The sequence below is a fragment of the Lipotes vexillifer genome, unplaced genomic scaffold (assembly GCF_000442215.2).
Source record: "Lipotes vexillifer unplaced genomic scaffold, Lipotes_vexillifer_v1.1 scaffold205, whole genome shotgun sequence".
Classification (NCBI taxonomy): domain Eukaryota; kingdom Metazoa; phylum Chordata; class Mammalia; order Artiodactyla; family Lipotidae; genus Lipotes; species Lipotes vexillifer.
The window spans coordinates 71,569-91,028 of record NW_006781396.1 but is presented as its reverse complement, the minus strand read 5'-3'; the positions used below and the strand labels follow the sequence as shown (position 1 = coordinate 91,028).

The 19,460-nt window shown below is 36.8% G+C and overlaps 1 protein-coding gene across 4 annotated transcripts in view; it reads right to left on the bottom strand.

The window, feature by feature from the left end:
• PPP3CB (protein phosphatase 3 catalytic subunit beta) overlaps nt 1-19,454 on the bottom strand; it is a 48,048-nt gene extending 28,594 nt beyond the window's left edge. For 3 of the 4 annotated variants that reach the window (XM_007454650.1, XM_007454652.1, XM_007454651.1), the window contains exons 1-4: nt 19,380-19,454; nt 5,314-5,514; nt 4,492-4,616; nt 893-1,004 (exon numbers count right to left, since the gene is read on the bottom strand). In XM_007454650.1, the coding sequence (XP_007454712.1) occupies nt 893-1,004; nt 4,492-4,616; nt 5,314-5,464 (388 nt within the window). In that variant the 5' untranslated portion in view covers nt 5,465-5,514; nt 19,380-19,454. Of the gene's footprint in view, nt 1-892; nt 1,005-4,491; nt 4,617-5,313; nt 5,515-19,379 lie in introns of those variants that run through there. The other variant, XM_007454653.1, reaches the window with a different exon arrangement.
• Nucleotides 19,455-19,460: the final 6 nt, after the last annotated feature.

The window sequence follows — 19,460 nt, the reverse complement described above, 5'->3', positions numbered from 1 at the left end:
TGAGAAAATCTACATCCAGCAAGCAGAGGTTATAAACTGATAGTCTGCTGACAGATCTGTTTTCCAACACTGTGGTTTAATAAAAATTTTAATTTGATTGCTTTTAGGTCAAGCATGCACTTTCCAGGTCTCATCTTATATTCTTTAGGTTACCCACCTGATCCTTGAAGTTATATGAGCTTGCCACCTCTGCCATTATCCATCACTATATCGATCTTTATAGAATCATGTTTTGAGCCTCAATAATTCTGAAGTTATTTCTAATTTTAAATCTTAACTCTAAGACTTAATACAGCCATGAATATTAACAAGTACACAGCTATGAGGTGTGAAAAAAGGTCAAACACTGCTCCATACCATATGGTTGCTTATAGCTATTAGATTACCACAGCCATAATAATTTAAGAGAGAAATGGGGTAAACATTGTAGGTTACGACCTTCCATTCATTAATAGTGTGTTTAAAACAATCTGCATAATTAAAAAATAAGTAAAACAATCTGCAATGATGACAGGATGATTAATTTGCTAAGAATTTTCATGGGAACACCTCAATATCAATGGAGAGAAATCTCCAACGCAACATTTCCTTTCTTTTGGTTTATATTCATTCTGTTAGAAAAAATAATTCTAACATTAAAACTACATACAGAGCTCAAAACTGTTCCTAGGTACATATGTAAAAATCAAACTTAATAGGAAATACTGAAATGAAAACATCTGAATAAAATTAAACACTAGAGATCACTAGACAATCTTCCTCAAAGCTTGACACATTTGGACACAGAATCTGTTCTTACATGTTGCACTGTAAAAATCTTCAAACTCTTACTACCGACATCACTCCAAAAGAATACTGAGGAAGTGAAAATATTTCTCATGGCAGTACTCACCTTCCTGCTTAAAGGTAAAATATTCAGTAAGGTGTCTGCATTCATGGTTGCCTCTCAGAAGAAATAATGTGCTTGGGTATAGAATCTTCAGGACCCATAAATATAAGACACACTACAAAAGAAAATGTTTCCAGTGAATTAATCTTATATTTTTGTTTAACTAAGCTGTTTGATCTTTGCTTCTTTTCTTCTAACCCTATTACCCTTACAATCTCTATCACTTTTCATTATCTTTTTATTATCTTTTTCTCTTTGTCCCTTACTAAAACATAAGCTCCATGAAATTAGGGACTTTGTCATCTTATTCACTTCTGATTCTTCACTCTTAGAAAAGCACCTAGCAAATAGTAGAAGAGCAATAAATATCTGTTGAATGAATGAGTCAAATAATTTAATTACTTTAGATTTACAAATTGTTTGCTGTAAAAACAATTAGCAGATTGGTCTCCTCCTTAGGTATACCAATAAATAAAACAATAACAATGTCAAAAATAATAGCAGCTAACATTTATTGAGTACTCATAATGTGCCAAGCACTATATAATTAATTCCCCTTCTTTATTCCTCAAACAACCCTACGAAGTATATAATATTATCTCTATTTTAAAAATGAGGAAACTGAAGCAAAGAGCTTAAGTAACTTGTCCGAAATCACAAAACCTCTAAGTAATGGAGATAGGATTCTGATCCTCTGATCTTAAACATTATGCCATGCTGCCTAATGAAGAGAATAACCATGCTTTATGTTTACATTGTTGGTTATGAATGTTGCCTTATATAATGTAGGTGCTTATGATGTGAAATGATTCAAAGATAATGCAATTTCTTAATAAAAAGAATATTAAAACAGTACAGCAACTATTTTTCCCTAAATACACCTAACATAAGAAACAGACTCAATCCCACTACTGGGCATATACCCTGAGAAAACCATAATTCAAAAAGAGTCATGCACCACAATGTTCACTGCAGCTCTATTTACAATAGCAAGGACATGGAAGCAACCTAAGTGTCCACCAACAGATGAATGGATAAAGAAGATATGGCACATATATACAATGGAATATTACTCAGCCATAAAAAGAAACAAAATTGAGTTATTTGTAGTGAGGTGGATGGACCCAGAGTCTGTCATACAGAGTGAAGTAAGTCAGAAAGAGAAAAACAAATACCATATGCTAACATATATATATGGAATCTAAAAAAAAAAAAAAAACAGTTTCTGAAGAACCTAGGGGCAGGACAGGAATAAAGATGCAGACATAGAGAATGGACTTAAGAACACAGGGAGGGGGAAGGGTAAGCTGGGACGAAGTGAGAGACTGGCATGGACTTATATATACTACCAAATGTAGAATAGCTAGCTAGTGGGAAGCAGCTGCATAGCACATGGAGCTCAGTGCTTTGTGACCACCTAGAGGGGTGAGATAGGGAGGGTGCGAGGGAGACGCCAGAGGGAGGACATATGGGGTTATATGTCTAAGTATAGCTGATTCACTTTGTTATAAAGCAGAAACTAACACACCATTGTAAAGCAATTATACTCCAATAAAGATGTTAAAAAAATAAAATTAAAAAAAATAAAAAAAGAAACAGACTCACATTTTACTTATTTGGTTAAAAAAAGAGGAAAGACTATTTCCTATGTAAATAAGCTTGGTTTACATAATCATATACAAAAAGAAAAAACAAACTTCATTTATTTATTTTTTTGGCCGCGCTGCTTACGGAATCTTATTTCCCTAATCAGGGATAGAGCCCGGGCCCTTGGCAGTGAAATCGCAGAGTTCTAACCACTGGACTACCAGGGAATTCCCACAAACTATTTTAAACAAGTTAAGGTATATGAAATGTGTAACTATTCACATTTTCATTTTAATCACAAGAAAAAAATAAACCGGGGAAATACTTATTAAACACCTGTGCTTCTTCCTTATTCTGATTCTTTATTATTTTCCTTTCATAACAACAAAATATATTAAGAGTCAGCTACTAAACCCTCTAATTTGACATACATACCAACATGCTCAGGTGCCAACTAAGCTTCCTAAAATTTTTTATTTTATTGTTTTTGTCAAAGCCCCCAATCAGAATAGAACTTAAAAAAAAGCGCCCCCAATCTTTATATTAAGGAGGGCAATTTTCTAGTTTTCTTGAAGTCTCCAGGGAAGTTTGAGGAAGCTGATGATGAAACTATGAACGGAAAGAGGAACAACTAAGGATAATAAAATTCCCAAGGGAATTTGGGTGGACAGAGCCCTGAGCTCTCTTCCCCACTAAGGATCCTAGCACACCTCAGAAAGGAGGTTGGAAACACTGGAGGAGAATTAAACAACAGTAATCGGCATGGAAATTCACCAGGTAAAGCTTCAGTATCTAGTGGGGGAGATGGTTAAGAGCACAGGCTTAGAGTCAAACAGCCTAGCTCCACCACTTACTAACAATATGACCATGGGCAAGTTATTTAACCTCTCCAAGCCTCAGACTCCTCTATAAAATGGATAAAATAATAGTACTTACCTCATAACTTTGTTATAAAGATTAATCAATGTGTATTAAGTGCTCAGAATATGCATGAAACACATTAATGCTAACACACCTATTTGTAGAGCTTCTACCCAACAATTTTACCTGTAAGAATCTGTCCTGTAGAAATAATTGGGCAAGTATATAAAGATGTATAAATATATATATATATAAAGTATATAAAGATGTATAAATAATATGGCTCACAGAAGCATCACCTATAATGGCAAAAAACTGGGAACACTTTATATGCCTAATAAGAAGTTGATTAAATTGACTGTGACTTGTTTAGTCCATGGAATACAATGCAGCTATTAAAAATGATGCTATAAATTTATAATTATTTACCTGGAATGACATCACAGCATAGGGATTTATGAAAAAAGGAAGTTACAGAACCTTATAATAGGGTTCCATTTTCATTTCAAAAAAGGAAAGAAAGAGATGCATATATTAGAAAATACAAATTGTTCTATATTTATATCTTATTTTAATTTATATAATTAGAAAAGTAAAAGGAGCAAAAAGAACCATCTACTGCTAAGTAATAATCAACAGGTCATTTTAATGTCTCAAGTTTTTTAAAACAAATACTTTCAGAATACATAAAGATTCTATATGATATATTTGGGTTTTAATTGCTATGGAAGGAGGGATAGAAGTACTAGAATTTGAGCAATAAAAGCACTATAATATATTTTATTTAATCGGAAAAAATACAATTAATCTTTTTTTGCATGGGTGAATGCCTTTAAGGGCAAGAGAGATAAATAGCATTAGCTCCTTAGGGCCACTAGATAACAGGGCAATAAAGACCACTTAGTTTGCTTACAATTTCCACTGGGAAAAATGGCAATTATAATTACATTAAGAGTGGCACAAAGAAAATTAAAAGAATAGTTTGAAAGACAGAAGAGGAATAAATAGTAGCTTTACTAAAAACTTTAGAATATGCAGAGGTATTAAAAAGAACCCAATACAGGTAATTTAAGGAACTTATTTTATTAGGAATTAATGGAAATCATCTATGATAACACTTAAAAGCAAATCAAATGACAGTATATGATTATTACCTCTATACTAAAATAACCTCTGTCCACATAATCACCAAGAAAAAGGTATCGTGTATTAGCAGGTGATCCTCCTACTTCAAAAAGTTTCATCAGATCAAAAAATTGGCCATGGATGTCACCACACACTGAAACAAGAAGATTATTAGATATGAAAAAAAAACTCTGAAATAACAAATTTTACTTAAATTCTAATTTATTTTACATAAGAGATAGTGTAAAATTCTATCAAGAAAGGTCTAAGAAGGAAGTAATCTATGAGGAGTCATGATAGGGATGATGTGTATACAAGTGTTCATGTGCTCAAGATCTAGAACGAGATATAACAAAAGTAATGAGATTTGTAGTCAATGACAAAATTTTCATCTAACTTTATAAAGCTCCTCTTTAGGAAGCCAAGCATGCATGTCTTAGGATGACAAAATTATAATGGTGGTAGTAAAATCTCCATTCTAACTCCATACTTTCTGTTGACTTGTAAATGATCACTTTTGGTATCTGATACAGCATTGAGGTATTTGCCCCTAATGAATGAAAACAAAGTAAATAAGTATTTGTTGAATCAAATTCAGTGATGGCCAACACAACTAATGAAACCTTCACAAAAGCATACTAGACTAACTTCTGCACTCATTATTTAGGATCATGTTTATTCATTGAAAACAGGCAAAAACTTTAAAAAGAAAATAATCTGGAAATTCAAGATAATGTCCATGTAATATTAATTTAGTATACAGTATGAATGAAGAAGAAACAGCTTTATATTTAGGTAAGTAAATAATGGTGCAGTAAAAAAAATAATATCCAAAACATAAATAAGTGTACCTGTAATTGGAGCCTCTACTTCTATCATGGTTTTCTCTCTCCGAAGAATGGCAGCACCCTCATTGATAATTCTAAGTGCAATTTCTTCATCTACCCGACCTTCTTTTACTAAGTGGTTCTTCAAAACATCAACCCTGGGCATCCCATCCATATCAAAAACTTCTTCAGATGTCAAGCGATGCGTTGGGGGGAAAGGGACAGCTGCAATTTTTTTTAATTAATAAAAAATAAATCACTATTAATATATTAACATAAAAACTAATCAATGGATCTAGGTAAATAAGAGTAAAAATGGAAAAACTGAAGTTTTTGTTTTGCTTCTTCATTTACTGGATGGGGTATTAATTTTTTAAAAGCTTTTATAAAAAAAGAGTAATCAAACTATACTTCCTTTTTAATAATCTATATATAATAACAGAATAATTATTAGAGAAATAAACTGTCTCACAAAATTAAAAGTTCTTTCAGGATAACTAAAGCTTTTTTCTTTAAGCCAAAACATTTTTTGGTAGAATTCTCAAAACATACACTCTTCATCTTAAATGAAGTACAATAAATATAACTTAATACCACATAGGCATGAATAGAAAGAAATCCTAAATATAAGGTGATCTACCAACTTCCTATTAAAAATATATAAAACAATGCCTGCTAGCCAACTTGAATAGAAACTTCTAGGGATATAGATTAAAACAGCCAAATGCTTATTGATGGAATTTAAGTTAATTCAGATGCACATACAGATTTGAAATAACATTAATAAATCACGATAATTTTGAAATACTGCTTTTTCTCTTACCTTCATGTTTCATAAAATACTTTCATTCAAAATCTTTACACAAATTTTTGACATCAGTGTATACCTTATCACTGGATTCATTTTTTGAGTCATCTAACATACTTTTCAAAAGCAAATCATCCTCACTCCCATTTAAGTTGTTTGAGATACAGCACTTTTTAAATACATATTCAATGCTATCACTGCAAATTTATCCTAAGCCACAATTTCCATTTGTCTAACTACTGAAAGAGTTGGCCTTTTTACTCCTGTAGCATATATTTACGATTTCCACAAGTAATTACCAACTGTATTGTTTTAAACTGATATTTGCTTTTTTCTATTCATAAGAATTTAATCATAATAAGAAACACCAGATGAAAAAACAAAAGACAAACTGATTTCAACCTAAAGCTCTAAATCCATTGTCATTGAATAATCCAGTCACTTATTCTTACTTATAATGTTAAAATCAATACTTTTCTATCACGCCTGTGATTCATTTCTTATGACTGTATTACCATTCTCTTTAAACATTATTGTCTTTAAACATTATTATCTTCTTCATATACTGGGAATTTTCAACAAAAAATAGTACAATGATTTTTGTCTTCACTATAATTGAAAATACTTTGCTCCTGTTTAAATGAAATGAGATTTAAAATATTGATTTTAAACTGATATTTGTTAAATGTAATGGAAAACGTGAAGGTCCATTTTCAATGGTATCTACCACAATTTTGAGGTCATATACCTAGGAAAAGTTACTACATATCTGTTAAAATTTTTTATTCCTTCTTTACTGAATCCAACAAATGACCTCTTTATGCATTCAAAATCAGCTTGGACTGAAGTAGTTTTAGGTCCTTTACCAAACAGTACTTTGCTTTTCAAAATAAAGAAAGCAAGAGGGCTTCCCTGGTGGTGCAGTGGTTAAGAATCTCCCTGCCAATGAAGGGGACACGGGTTTGAGCCCTGGTCCGGGAAGATCCCACATGCCCCAGAGCAGCTAAGCCTGAGCCACAACTACTGAGCCTGCACTCTAGAGCCTGCGAGCCACAGCTACTGAAGCCCGCAAGCCTAGAGCCCGTGCTCTGCAACAAGAAGCCCGCGCACCGTAACAAAGAGTAGCCCCCCCTCGCTGCAACTAGAGAAAGCCGGCGCCCAGCAACAAAGACCCAACTCGGCCAAATAAATAAATAAATAAATATATATATATATATATATATATATATATATTTTTTTTTTTTTTTAAAAAGAAAGCAAGAGAGAAATTTATAGCAAGAATTTAGTCTACCTATAGACTCAAATGTAAGGCAGATCTCTCTTTTCTGAAATAAAAATTTTAAAGAAAAAAGTCACTTTATATTTGGGCATACAGTACATAGTATTTTCTTGATGTTTCAGGGCCATCACTGGGATCATCAATTATTATGCAGAAGACTGGAAAAGTACAGGACAAACTGTTTCTTCACAGTACAACTTAAAAAAACTAAAAACAGGGGGCTGGGTTAGAATTACATCAATTACTTAAGAAGAGTAAATAACCACATTCTCACAGGAGGAAAAAAATTTAGGAAGAACTCAGTTCTTATAAGTGAGATAAGAACTAAGGCAGAGGGATATCAACCATTTCTAAAAGACTTTGAAATCATCAATCCCTCTTGCTTTCATCTTTTTTGATACTTAGTAAAACAAAACTTGAACTTGCATTTTCCCCCTTCTTTAGAACACATCTATTCCCATTACTTTTTACTGCATCTAGAATAAGACATTAAAATACATTTTGTTCCCCCAAATACAGTATGTCAGATTCCAAAAAAATAAAAACCTTTCTTAATGTATGTTCTTCTCCAACCAAAGATTAAACAAACCATCATACTATATGCTATAACCAAATTTGCCCCTAACAGTAAAGCAATTGTTTAAAAACTATAAAATTTAGGTTGAGAGTCTGCCTGCCCATGCAGGGGACACGGGTTCGTGCCCCGGTCCGGGAAGATCCCACATGCCGTGGAACGGCTAGGCCCATGAGCCATGGCTGCTGAGCCTGCGCGTCCGGAGCCTGCGCGTCCGGTCCGCAACGGGAGAGGCCACAACAGTGAGAGGCCCGCGTACCGCAAAAAAAAAAAAACTACAAAATTTAACAATTACTAAATAAAAGTTACTTCTGAGACATCATGAAAATGAAAAGTTTAAATATCTCTTAAATACAAATTTCTGAGATCAAGATGGGATCATATTTTTCTCATCAGGCCAAGAGAATTTTTCCTCTACTTAGGAAAAAAGATACTGTTTAAAATGTTGCATTCTAGATTATGCATACTTCCTAATAATCAACAACATAAGTCAACTAACAGGTGAATTCTGTTCAAAATACAGAACTTCCTAAAAACCCATCTGGGAGACAATCTCTCTCTGCCCCACTCAGCCAGTCGCCTGTGGTACTGCATGTTTTCATGCACATTGCGAATGCCCCACTGCAAGTCACACTGAGCTATTGCTCCTCTTTAACCAAGAGTCAGAATGTCTTTATTCATCTGAGAAAAAAAAGTATAAACTGCCTCCAGACCTATGTTTTCCACTTCTTTTTCAATTCAAGGCATACTTTTAAATTTCAACACCAGTTGGTATACTTTTTAAGGAATGGGTACAGGTTGAGGGGTGAAGAAATGCCACCACAGGTAAAAGTAGACGAAAAACTGTTGTTCTAACCACACTGATAGTGGAGAATAGAGAGTTTCAAAAGAATGTTTTAATATATCAGTAAATAAGAGGCAAAAAGGCATTGTGCTCTTTGGCAGCTGGAGAAAGGAGCCATAGCAGGTGATCTACCTGAGCAAAAGAAAACTAACCAAATAGAATTTGGCCTAATAGGAAAGTAATTACTGACCCTGTTGGTCAATAGAGGGTTAAATTTTTTTCATCAAAAATTAATATTCTCAACTACTACCATCAACTCCTAAGGTACTTTAAAGCATTTCCATCTAAGTTCAGGTTTTAAATGGTTTTTTTTTTTTTTTTTATTTTTTTTGCAATACGCGGGCCTCTCACTGCTGTGGCCTCTCCCATTGCGGAGCACAGGCTCCGGACGCGCAGGCTCAGTGGCCATGGCTCACGGGCCCAGCCGCTCCGCGGCATGTGGGATCATCCCGGACCGCGGCATGAACCCGTGTCCCCTGCATCAGCAGGCGGACTCTCAACCACTGCGCCACCAGGGAAGCCCTAAATGGTTTTTTACATTTCTAATTCATCTTCAGCCAACTATTCCTGTTTTTCTAGGGTTTTCATCCTATATATTTTTTTCTCCTTATTTTCAGAGTATTTTTCCAACTCTTCTATGTTTGAGATAGGGAAAAACCAGTACATAAAATGTATGTAAATATAATGTGAATGGTCAATAACTGAAATGGCTAAAATGGAGGATTAGCTTGAACAACCTAAAGAGCTATAAAATCATAAAATCACCAAGTTTCCAACACTAGAAAACTTGATTTGGTAATATTCACTTTAACCAAACTGTTCTGTTGAAAAATTTCCTTTAACACAAATTTTGGCATGAAGGTCATATCTGTATAGTAATCAATAACCTTCACAAGGTATTTTAATTCAGATTTAATATATGGTGGCTGATAGACAAGGCCTCAAAAAATTTAATGTAGGAAGTTGAAAAAATAAACCAGGGACACAGACTGATCAAGGATGGGGGAAGAGCAGAGATCTTATTTTTTCTACTAATGTTAAGAAATCCTGGGACTTTTAACTAATTCTGTTGCCCAACTCTAAGCAAAGGCTGCAAACTATTAGCCCCATGAGGCCTCCAACACCAACTGGGGTGCAGCCTGTGCCACCTGAAAACTACTCCAAAGTATCATTCAGATGTCTGTGCTTCTCACCATTGCCATTACTGGCAACTGTCCAAAATAAAGTTCCTCCTGATTTTTTTCTCTGTGTTTCTTTTGTTCACACCATACCACCCTCAGGCTGTTCTCCTCCCTCCCAATCCTCTTCATTGAGGCCTGCAGAATTCCCATTATAAAAAAAAAAAAAATTCACCCTTCTTTCCTGTGTGCACATGCGTGGGCACGCACACACACACATTTTAGCTCTTCACAGAATGCTGCCTTCATCTCTCTAGCTTAATTAAATCTTAGTCCTCCTGAAGCACAACACTTCTGAAACACTTTTTCCAAAGTTGACGATGCTCATTTTTCCACACTCCACTATTTGAGCAGAAAAGGCTACAGTCTTCTTTCAGCTCCCCACTACCACTTCCAACATCATCACTCCCATGAAGAAGAAAATGCTTCCTCGTTTGAGGTTCATGACTTCTGGCTAGTTTATTCTTGTCCCAGCCATCTCTACTAAATTTCTGGTCATCTCTCACATGAAACTCAGTTTCCTGGTTCGAAAGCCTTCTCCACTCTAAGTACCACCATCATCAATGTCCATGTGGATGACCTATGTAAACCCAAGAACTGAGAGGTTTGAGCTCCATTCTACTTCAACTCCCCTAGCCTTAGCCATAATTTCTGCTCCAGCTCTGAAATCCTGAATTCTAATCTCTTACTCCATGATCAAAATCTCTAATCCTTTCAGATTCACTCCCTTTTCTTCATCTGTTCTCCAATTATACTTAGAACGTGGACAACCTCTCCTAATCAACCCCCTTCTGGATACCTTTGCTTGCTGCAATTCTGAAGCTATTCCATCACCCACCCACTTTTTAAACAACATCTTGAATTGTTTAAAGTCCTTTTGTCCTTCTACCCTACTTACACAAAACTCCAATTCTTGGATGAGTTAGTTTCTAAACTTGGATGCTAAGTTATAAAATCATCAAAACAGGGCTTCCCTGGTGGCTGAGAGTCCGCCTGCCGATGCAGGGGACACGGGTTCGTGCCCCGGTCCAGGAAGATCCCACAGGCCATGGAGCGGCTGGGCCCATGAGCCATGGCCATTGAGCCTGCGCATCTGGAGCCTGTGCTCCGCAACGGGAGAGGCCACAAGAGTGAGAGGCCCGCGTACCGCAAAAAAAAAAAAAAAAAAAAAAAAAAAAATCATCAAAATAGCTCAGTGCTACTACAAATTCACAGTCTCCAACTTAGTTGGTCACTAGCACTTGTCATCAATCCTATTAAACATTCTAGTCTGTGCTCTCTCCCATTCTCCTCAGTGGAGTTTTCAAATGATCACCTCTTCCTTGAACCCTACACTTAATTTCTCTCTTACTCAATAGTCAACTTGAATCTTTTTCAGAGAAAATTGAGACCTTCAGACCAAATGTCACTTTTCTGTCCCTCTCCATCCACATCTATGCCAGTATCCACTTTACATTTCTTCCTATCAAGGAAGAGGTATTCCGTCCATCCAATACTAAACATTCTACTGTGCTCTGAATCCCACTCCCCCAACCTCTTCACTTCAGTTCACCCTTCCCACCCACCCATGCCCCTATTCTGTTTCTTCTGCCTCTGACTCTCCATTGGTTCTTCCCTTTGAGCAGATAAACATACAGCCAGCCCTCCACAACCACAGGCTTGCCTGTGCAGATTCAACCAACCACGGATAGAAAATATTTTAAAAATAAAGTTCCAGAAAGTTCCAAAAAGCAAAACTTGCATTTGCCTCTCTGGCAACTATTCACATGGCATTTACATTGTATTAGGTATTATAAGTAATTTAGAGATGATTTAAAGTAAATGTGAGGATATAGGTAGGTTATATGCAAATACTAAAACATTTTACATAAGGGACTTGAGCATCCACGGATTTTGGAATGGGGAGGGGTATCCTGGAACCAAATCCCCACAGATACCGAGGGGAGACTGTACTAAAGTCTCTATGATCTTAAAAACAACCCCAACAAGTAATTCTCCCTTATTCCTCATCCCTGTTTTTACCATATATATCCCTTATTTTACAACTAAGCTTCTTGAAAGAGTAATCTACAGGGTATAGCTTCATTTTATCACTTTTTTGTCTACTTTCCTCAATCCACATTTATCTGGCTTCTGCTCTATTCCTTCACCTTATATCTCTCTCCTCTCTTGGGTTCTTGAACTCACTCACCTGGTTTTTCTCTTAATTCTCTGGTCATACCTGATCAGCCTATTTCATGAACTTCTAGTCCTTTTTCTGGTCCTAGGACAGTGTGACCTAGGATTCTGTCCTTGGCCCTCATATCACACTCCTCTCATTCATAACTATGGCTTCAACTAAAATCTATATTTTGTGGACTCCCAAATAGATTATTCAGTCCAGACCCTGCCCCTAACTAAACTCCAAATCGTTATTAAACTATCAAATATCTTCATTTGGATGTTCCATAAGTATCTTAAACTTAATATGTCCAAAACTTAATGTCCTCTAAACTATCACCAATATAGCTACTCATCTGGAAATTATCCTAGAAGTCTTTTTCTTCCTTGCCCTAACATGGTCAATAGGTCCTAAATAATTCTCTGATCTGGTTTTGTCCCTTTGGTCCTGGGACACTGAATAAGGACTTTTTTTTTTCTTTTTCTAAAATTACTAAAATCTTTTCAATTTTGCCCATGCTTCACAATAACTCAGAATACTTTTTAAAATTCAAATCTCAACATCCTCCTGTTTCAAGACTGGCTTCATCATATAAAATCCAAATTGTGTCTCTTACCATACCATATGAGATCCCTTGTAACGTGACCCTTCCCTACATTTCCAACCCTCATCTTTTGCCACTAACTCACATTCCAGACACATCTTATACTTCAGATATTTAATCTTCATTTTTAAAGTTACATCACTTTAAAAAAATCTCTGTACTTTGCACGCCCCATTATTTGGGGGTACACTATTCCCACCTTTTGCCTAACTTCTCCTTGTCCTTAAACCTCATTTCAGTGTTCCAATTCTTGAAAACGTTTCCTGTTCCCAGGCTAGGTTAATGGTGCCCCCTCCTTGTGGTCCCATAGCAAAGCATTTGATGCACACCTACATCATGGCACTTATCAATTATACTGTAAGTATCTTGTCTCCCCCTCAAGCTTATGAGCTCCCTGAAGGTGAGGGAGCTGTCTTTCATCTCTACATACCTAGTGATTTGAACATGTATACTAATGTCTACTGAATTAATGATACATTAGTTACAGTTTCTAAATTACTTATCTTACACTAATTTATGTAGCAATGACAATATATTTATAGTGCTTTACTTACAGTTTACAAACTGCTTTCACATACATAACGCTATGATTCTCAGAGACATCCTGTGAGTTCAGTAGGGCAAGTTTTATCTCAATAGCACAAATAGGATAACATGTTCAGATAAGTTAATGGCTCTCTCAAGGTGTTTCAACTAGAAAGGGGTAGAGCCATGACTGCAGCTGAGTTCTTCAGAATGCTACTCCAGTACTATCTGTCTTATACCAACACAATGACAATGCTCTTCTGACTAAAAGAGTCATCAAAACTCTCCTCTTCACCAAGAATGGTATAACCCCTTCAGATGCCACGGGTAGAAGCATGCTCTAAAGAAAGATTCAGCAGATCCTACAACACTGTCTTCAAAATTTCCAGGTATACCTTGGATTCCTTTTAATTTGTGGTGGTTCTTTGAACACAATAACCTTCCCTCTAAAACTGGTTCCCCTTCCTGGCTTATTTTTGTTATGGTATCATCATTCTCTGTTACTCTGACTTAAAATTTTGGTGTCATTGTTCTCTTTCTGGACTCCAAGTCCTACTGTTTCTTCAAATTCTTTTTTTTTTTTTTTAACACCTCCATTGCTGCAATGCTAGTTCAAGTTCTTATTACTTTGTGTATGAGAAAACTCTAACTAAAATCTCTACTTTTCCTCCCCTTTTTTGTACAAAGCATAGGTAGATAAATCTACCCAAAAATTTGGGGTGGTTTCTTAAGGACTAAAGAATAAAGGGAACGAAAGCCTGAAACTTATTTTCAAAGTCTTTCTTAACCATTCCCAGTATCTTCCATGTCACTCCAATGTCTTCTGCTTTCAATTACCAATGCTCAAACAATCACTAAAGCAAAATTAGTCTGATTACTGTTTTCTCAAAAAGGTTTGCTCTTCCACCTGTTTCATTCCCACACCCAGTCACTGATCCAATATATCTACTTTCTAATATTACTCAGAATTTGTGTCATATCTGGTTTTTCTCTTTCTCTTAATTCATACTGTGGTTATTCTGCACTTGGACTACTCCATTAATCTTCTGACATCCTGATTTAAGCCTCTCCCATTATAATATTTCATTCTACACAATATCACGTTAGCTTTCAAAACCCAAAATACTGGGTCATTCCTTTACTTTAAAACCTTCAATAATAATAATGGTGATGGCTACCATTAGTTGAGTACTTACCATGTGTCAGGCCAGGCACTGCAGTACAAATTTTACATGAATTGTCTCTATTAATCCTTCAAAAATCCCATATTATTAACTCTATTTTGCAGATGAGAAAATTGAGGGTTGGTGATATTAAGTATCTTGTCCTCAGTGAAAAGGTTAAAGTAGAACTAGGTTCAAACCCAGGCAGTCTGACTCCAGAGGCTTAATAATCCAGTGTTCTTAATCATCCAGAGGCTATACTGCTTAGCTTAAGTTTCAGATCCTCAACTTGGTGTACAAAAAATCCTTTCCAACTTCATCTCCTGCTTGCCAAGAACTTTACACAATACTGTCACACATTTCATGCTTTCTTCAAACTCCATGCCTTTCTGCTACTGTTTTCTCTACCAGAAAATATTTTCTCTATCCCAGCCCTACCTTATATCTGAAGAAATTCTACTCATCCTTTAAGGCTCCACTCAAAACATAATCCTTTCAGTAGTTTCCCTCCAATTAAGACAGTTAATTCCTTTTTTACAGCTCCAACAGCACTTTGTACCTAATTCATTATATTATTTATTTGCAATCATATCTCCCCCACCAGACTGCCTCCAAGAGAATCTATCTTACTTATTTCAATTCTGTATCCCTAATGCCTAGTATTATGTCTGGTACAAAGCACATACTCGATAAATGTTGCACAAATAAATGGTCCCAATCTTTTGCTTATTTGAATCTTACCCATTCTTCAAGACCTCTTTCCTCCTATACAAACCCTTGCTAGACCACTCCAGTCCAGAATCATCACTACCTCCTTTGAACTCAGCTTGCTGGGTCTGCCACTTATCTGGCAATTATTAATCACACCCAGCCTTATGACATAAATGATTAACTTTTTATGAGTACTTATTTCCCCAAGGACCAAGACTGTAGTTTTCACACTTCTGTTGTTTCCCTAGAGTTTTTAGCTATACAGCAGGCATTAAATAAATATTTGCTATTTGATTACTCTGAATTTCCAAAATAAATTTTACATACCATACAAGGATGCCAATTAGCTTTGGCTTATTTCATCTCTGTGTATAAATAAACATTTTTATAATGAAATGAAGTCATATGATTGGCACTAAAACACACCTCATCTAATAAATCAAAATTCTTTCACCAAACTTTTCCTTATAATTCTTGCCAATTCATTCAATAGCTCCGAACCTAAAGCTTTTGCCTCACTACTGAACAGCTGTATTTCCTCCTTGGCATTTTCCTTCTAAGATGACCTGTTGCCAGTGTTCTCTTTCCTTCTCATGCGCGCTCTCTCTCTCCCTCTCTCTCCCCATCTCTCTCTCTCTCTCTCTCCCCATCTCTCTCTCTCTCTCCCCCCATCTCTCTCTCTCTCTCTCTCACACACACACACACACACACACACACACACACACACAATATTCTCTGTTCCTTTGCTTTCTCTAGGACACATGGTACTGAAGATTTATTTTCGTATGCTGAACAGTTTAACTAAGGTGGAAAGAAAAAGAAAAATCATTTTCAAGAGTTATCTTTTTTAGATAGGTAAGTCCACAAAATAGCTTTTGTAAACAAAAATTAAAATTCAAGTTGCTTTAAAATATAATGAAATAGAACTAGTAAAAAAACACTGAAGTAGCTATGTGACCCCGAGACCTATGTGGGTCATCTAAAAATCTGTAATGAAAATAAGCAATCCTAATAAAGCTAAGGTACTGGAAAACACGTTAGCCTCAGATTTATAAGCAGGGCAGCTGGCAAGAGAACCTAAATGAATCATAAGGCTGCCCATCAGATATATAATAGCTAAAAAACTTACAACACACACTCTTTGGCATTTTGGTTCAATGTGAAAGTCTGATAATTTAAGAGATAAGGATAATATAACCTATGAAATAAAGAAAACATGCTGAATGCAAAGGAGAGTCACATTGTGGGTGCTAAAATGAACATATACACAATATAGACAATGCATTCTAAGTGATAAAGGTGAATTTTTGCATCAGGAGTAATAGATTTAATAATCTCAAGGGATAATCTAGTTTTACAAATCTGGGACCTGATCTATACGGCAAAAAGTACATTTTAAACATACCTGGAAAGAAAAGGAAGTACCTGAACAATTCAGGTCAAGCAAATTTCCGGGCGAGGAGGGAGAGCAATATACATAAATTCAGGGTTTTATGCTTAAATTACACACACCAATTTTGCTGATGTGTCAATAAGGCATTCACGCCAATACAATCAGCTGTTTTTCCAAGTTTGTTTCTATTTTCTTATTTTCAACTTCCTATCTTAGCTAAAGAGAGAAAAATGCTTAACAGAAAATTGTCAAGAGGGCATACTATTTCACCTAAACCACTTGGGCTACACCAACTTTCAAACAGAATTTGACCAGAGCCAGCAGCTGGAGCAGGCTCAGAATTGAACTGCTTTAAGTAACCAGGAAACCTAATCACCCATAATCAGGGATATGGAATTACCACTAATAATTTCAGTGAATAGATAATTTATACATGAAATCACCTATAGTATCCCAAGATCTCAAACTTCACATGATGTGAATTTCAGGCATTTGATATTAAATACAGGAAGACCTATTTTCCCTTCAAAACCTATGTGACCATAAAATACAGGCCTCCTGACTAGAATTGTAAGAGTATAAAATTTAGAGACAAGGAAAAGTTTCAGGGAGTAAAAAGACTACTTGTATTCAACGTCAACGATGGTCTCCATAACATTACTACTATGAAATGGTACTGATGCAAAACTAGCACATACTGGACTTAAAAGAAATCTGGATTTTTAACAAGTTAAACCTAAGTTGAACTAGCACTGTGGTCATATATCTTCAGGAAACTGGTGCTCTTTGTCATCAAATGCAACATTAGAGTACAATTATTGACTGAGAAAGACAAGAAAAGCTTGAAGATGAAATCTAAAAGGAGATTTCTGTACAAAAGGTAAGTTTCCCAGTAACTTCCAAGAAAGCCAGAGACTCCATGAGCAGCACAAACCAGTCTGTTGCACACTATATCTAAAGCATGTGATCCATATCAGTCATTCCAACTAGCTAACAAATTCCAAGAAGAAATGAAAGTTGTCTTGAAGAATATACTACAAAGCACATGAGATCTTATATCCATGAGCTCTACGAAACTATAATTTTCTTACCAACAAACTCCTATTTACCTAAATCAAATGACTTTTATTTCATACCAATAAACTGCAAACATGACTGTGTCTTGCATTCAAAATTCACCCCTAAGGAATATGCCTTATGTCTGGAATCTTATTTTTACTGTATTAAAGCAGTACAAGGGAAATATTACCACATATTTGACAAGAAACAAGAAGATTCACAAGCATAAGGAGAGCATAAACTCACCATTCAGCAATGTGACTGGTTGTCCCATCTAATAGTAGGGTGAAAAGTACCCAGGGAAATTAACAGACAGCACAAGTATACTGTCAGCAAATTAACAGGCAGCCCATGTCTCCTATTCCCACCCCCACAGAACTTCAGGATTTCACAATAGGATGAATGCCTGAACTATCAATCATTTTTCTTTCTCTGTTTTAAAAGATTTCTCAGGACAAGGATTCCATAAACTCTTTTTTAAGTTCATTCCAATAACTGGCCTGAACAGATATACTATTAAGTTTTTTAAATTATCTACATAGCCTAGATACAAATTAGTGTTATTATTATTAAAGGAGACTCGAATTGACAAATTAAAATTAAAAAAACACAAAGGAAAAAGTTTTTCTTGTTTTTAAATATTTTAATGGAAACATGTCTAGTCAGATTTCCAAAACTGGGCTAACAGTGTTTACATTGTGCCAGTATACTTAAGAAGCTGAATGAAATAAATAAATAAAACAAATAAAAGTATCTATCTTTCAAAAATAAATGTGATACAAAAAGGAAACCTTTATTCTAAAATGATTTCAATTTATTGACCAAGCTACAGGATAAAGAAAAATCATTTCAAATTATGTTTTTCACCTCCGCAGCAGTGCTTGAAGTTGATGGGCTCTCCCAGAGAGCGTGGAAATCTTAAGCAACTCTCAATTAGCCCTCAATTTCTCTATTTTAAATTAATCTGCTGACCTGTGGTCGTTAAACAACCATAAATTCTGCACCAGCTGAGAAATATTTAATTTTTTCTTCTAGGGGGAGTGTGTGGGTGTCTGCCTGCAAAGGAGGGCTAACCCCTCTTGGCCTTTGACCAAAAAGTGTTGACGGTTTTCTACGTAAATGCTTCTTCCTATCCCTGAAGCTTTTTTCTCTTTTATGCTGTCTTTTTTCCATCTATTCTGCACCTAAAGCCGGGGCCCCCAAATTCTGGCTCGTCCCTTGACCCTTGTCCGATCCCATACAGTTCCCCCAATTTCCGCGCGGGGTGACACCTGAGGGCCGAAGGCGAGCCCCTGCGGCTGGCGCTAACTAGGCGCGAATAGCGCAGACGACTGTCATTGGGGAGCAGACGTGGGCCAAAGCCGAGGTGATTTCTGGCTGCTCATCGCCCGGCCCCGCGTGGCTGAAGGTCTCCGAGCCCCTCGGTCCGCCCAGGCAAGCCAGGCGTGCAGCTGTCGCGGTGCAGGAAGCTAATCGCGGCCTTTGGGCCGCTTTTGACAGACCGGGCAGGAAAAGAAAGGGGCTCACTGCGACTAGCAGCCTCACCCCTTCGGCTAGGAGACCCCCCAGAGCGAAACCCCCGCCACGGCCAGAAGGCAAGCGAGAGACCTCGGAGCCGCCGCCACCGACTCGGCCCAGCCCAGCAGGGGCCCGCCCAGGGGCCACTCCCCAAGGGAGGCAGCCAGTCATTCGCCCGCCCTTCCGGGCCCGCTCCGGAGGGGACGGTCTCCCGCCCGCCCTCACACAGCTACCTCCTCAGGCCAGGCCCTCAGGATTTCGTACACCTCTCACCTTTGACGACTCGGTCAGCCCCGGGAGGGGGCGGCGGGGGCGGGGGTGGGGGCGGTGCAGCCCGGGCCGGCTCCGGGGCGG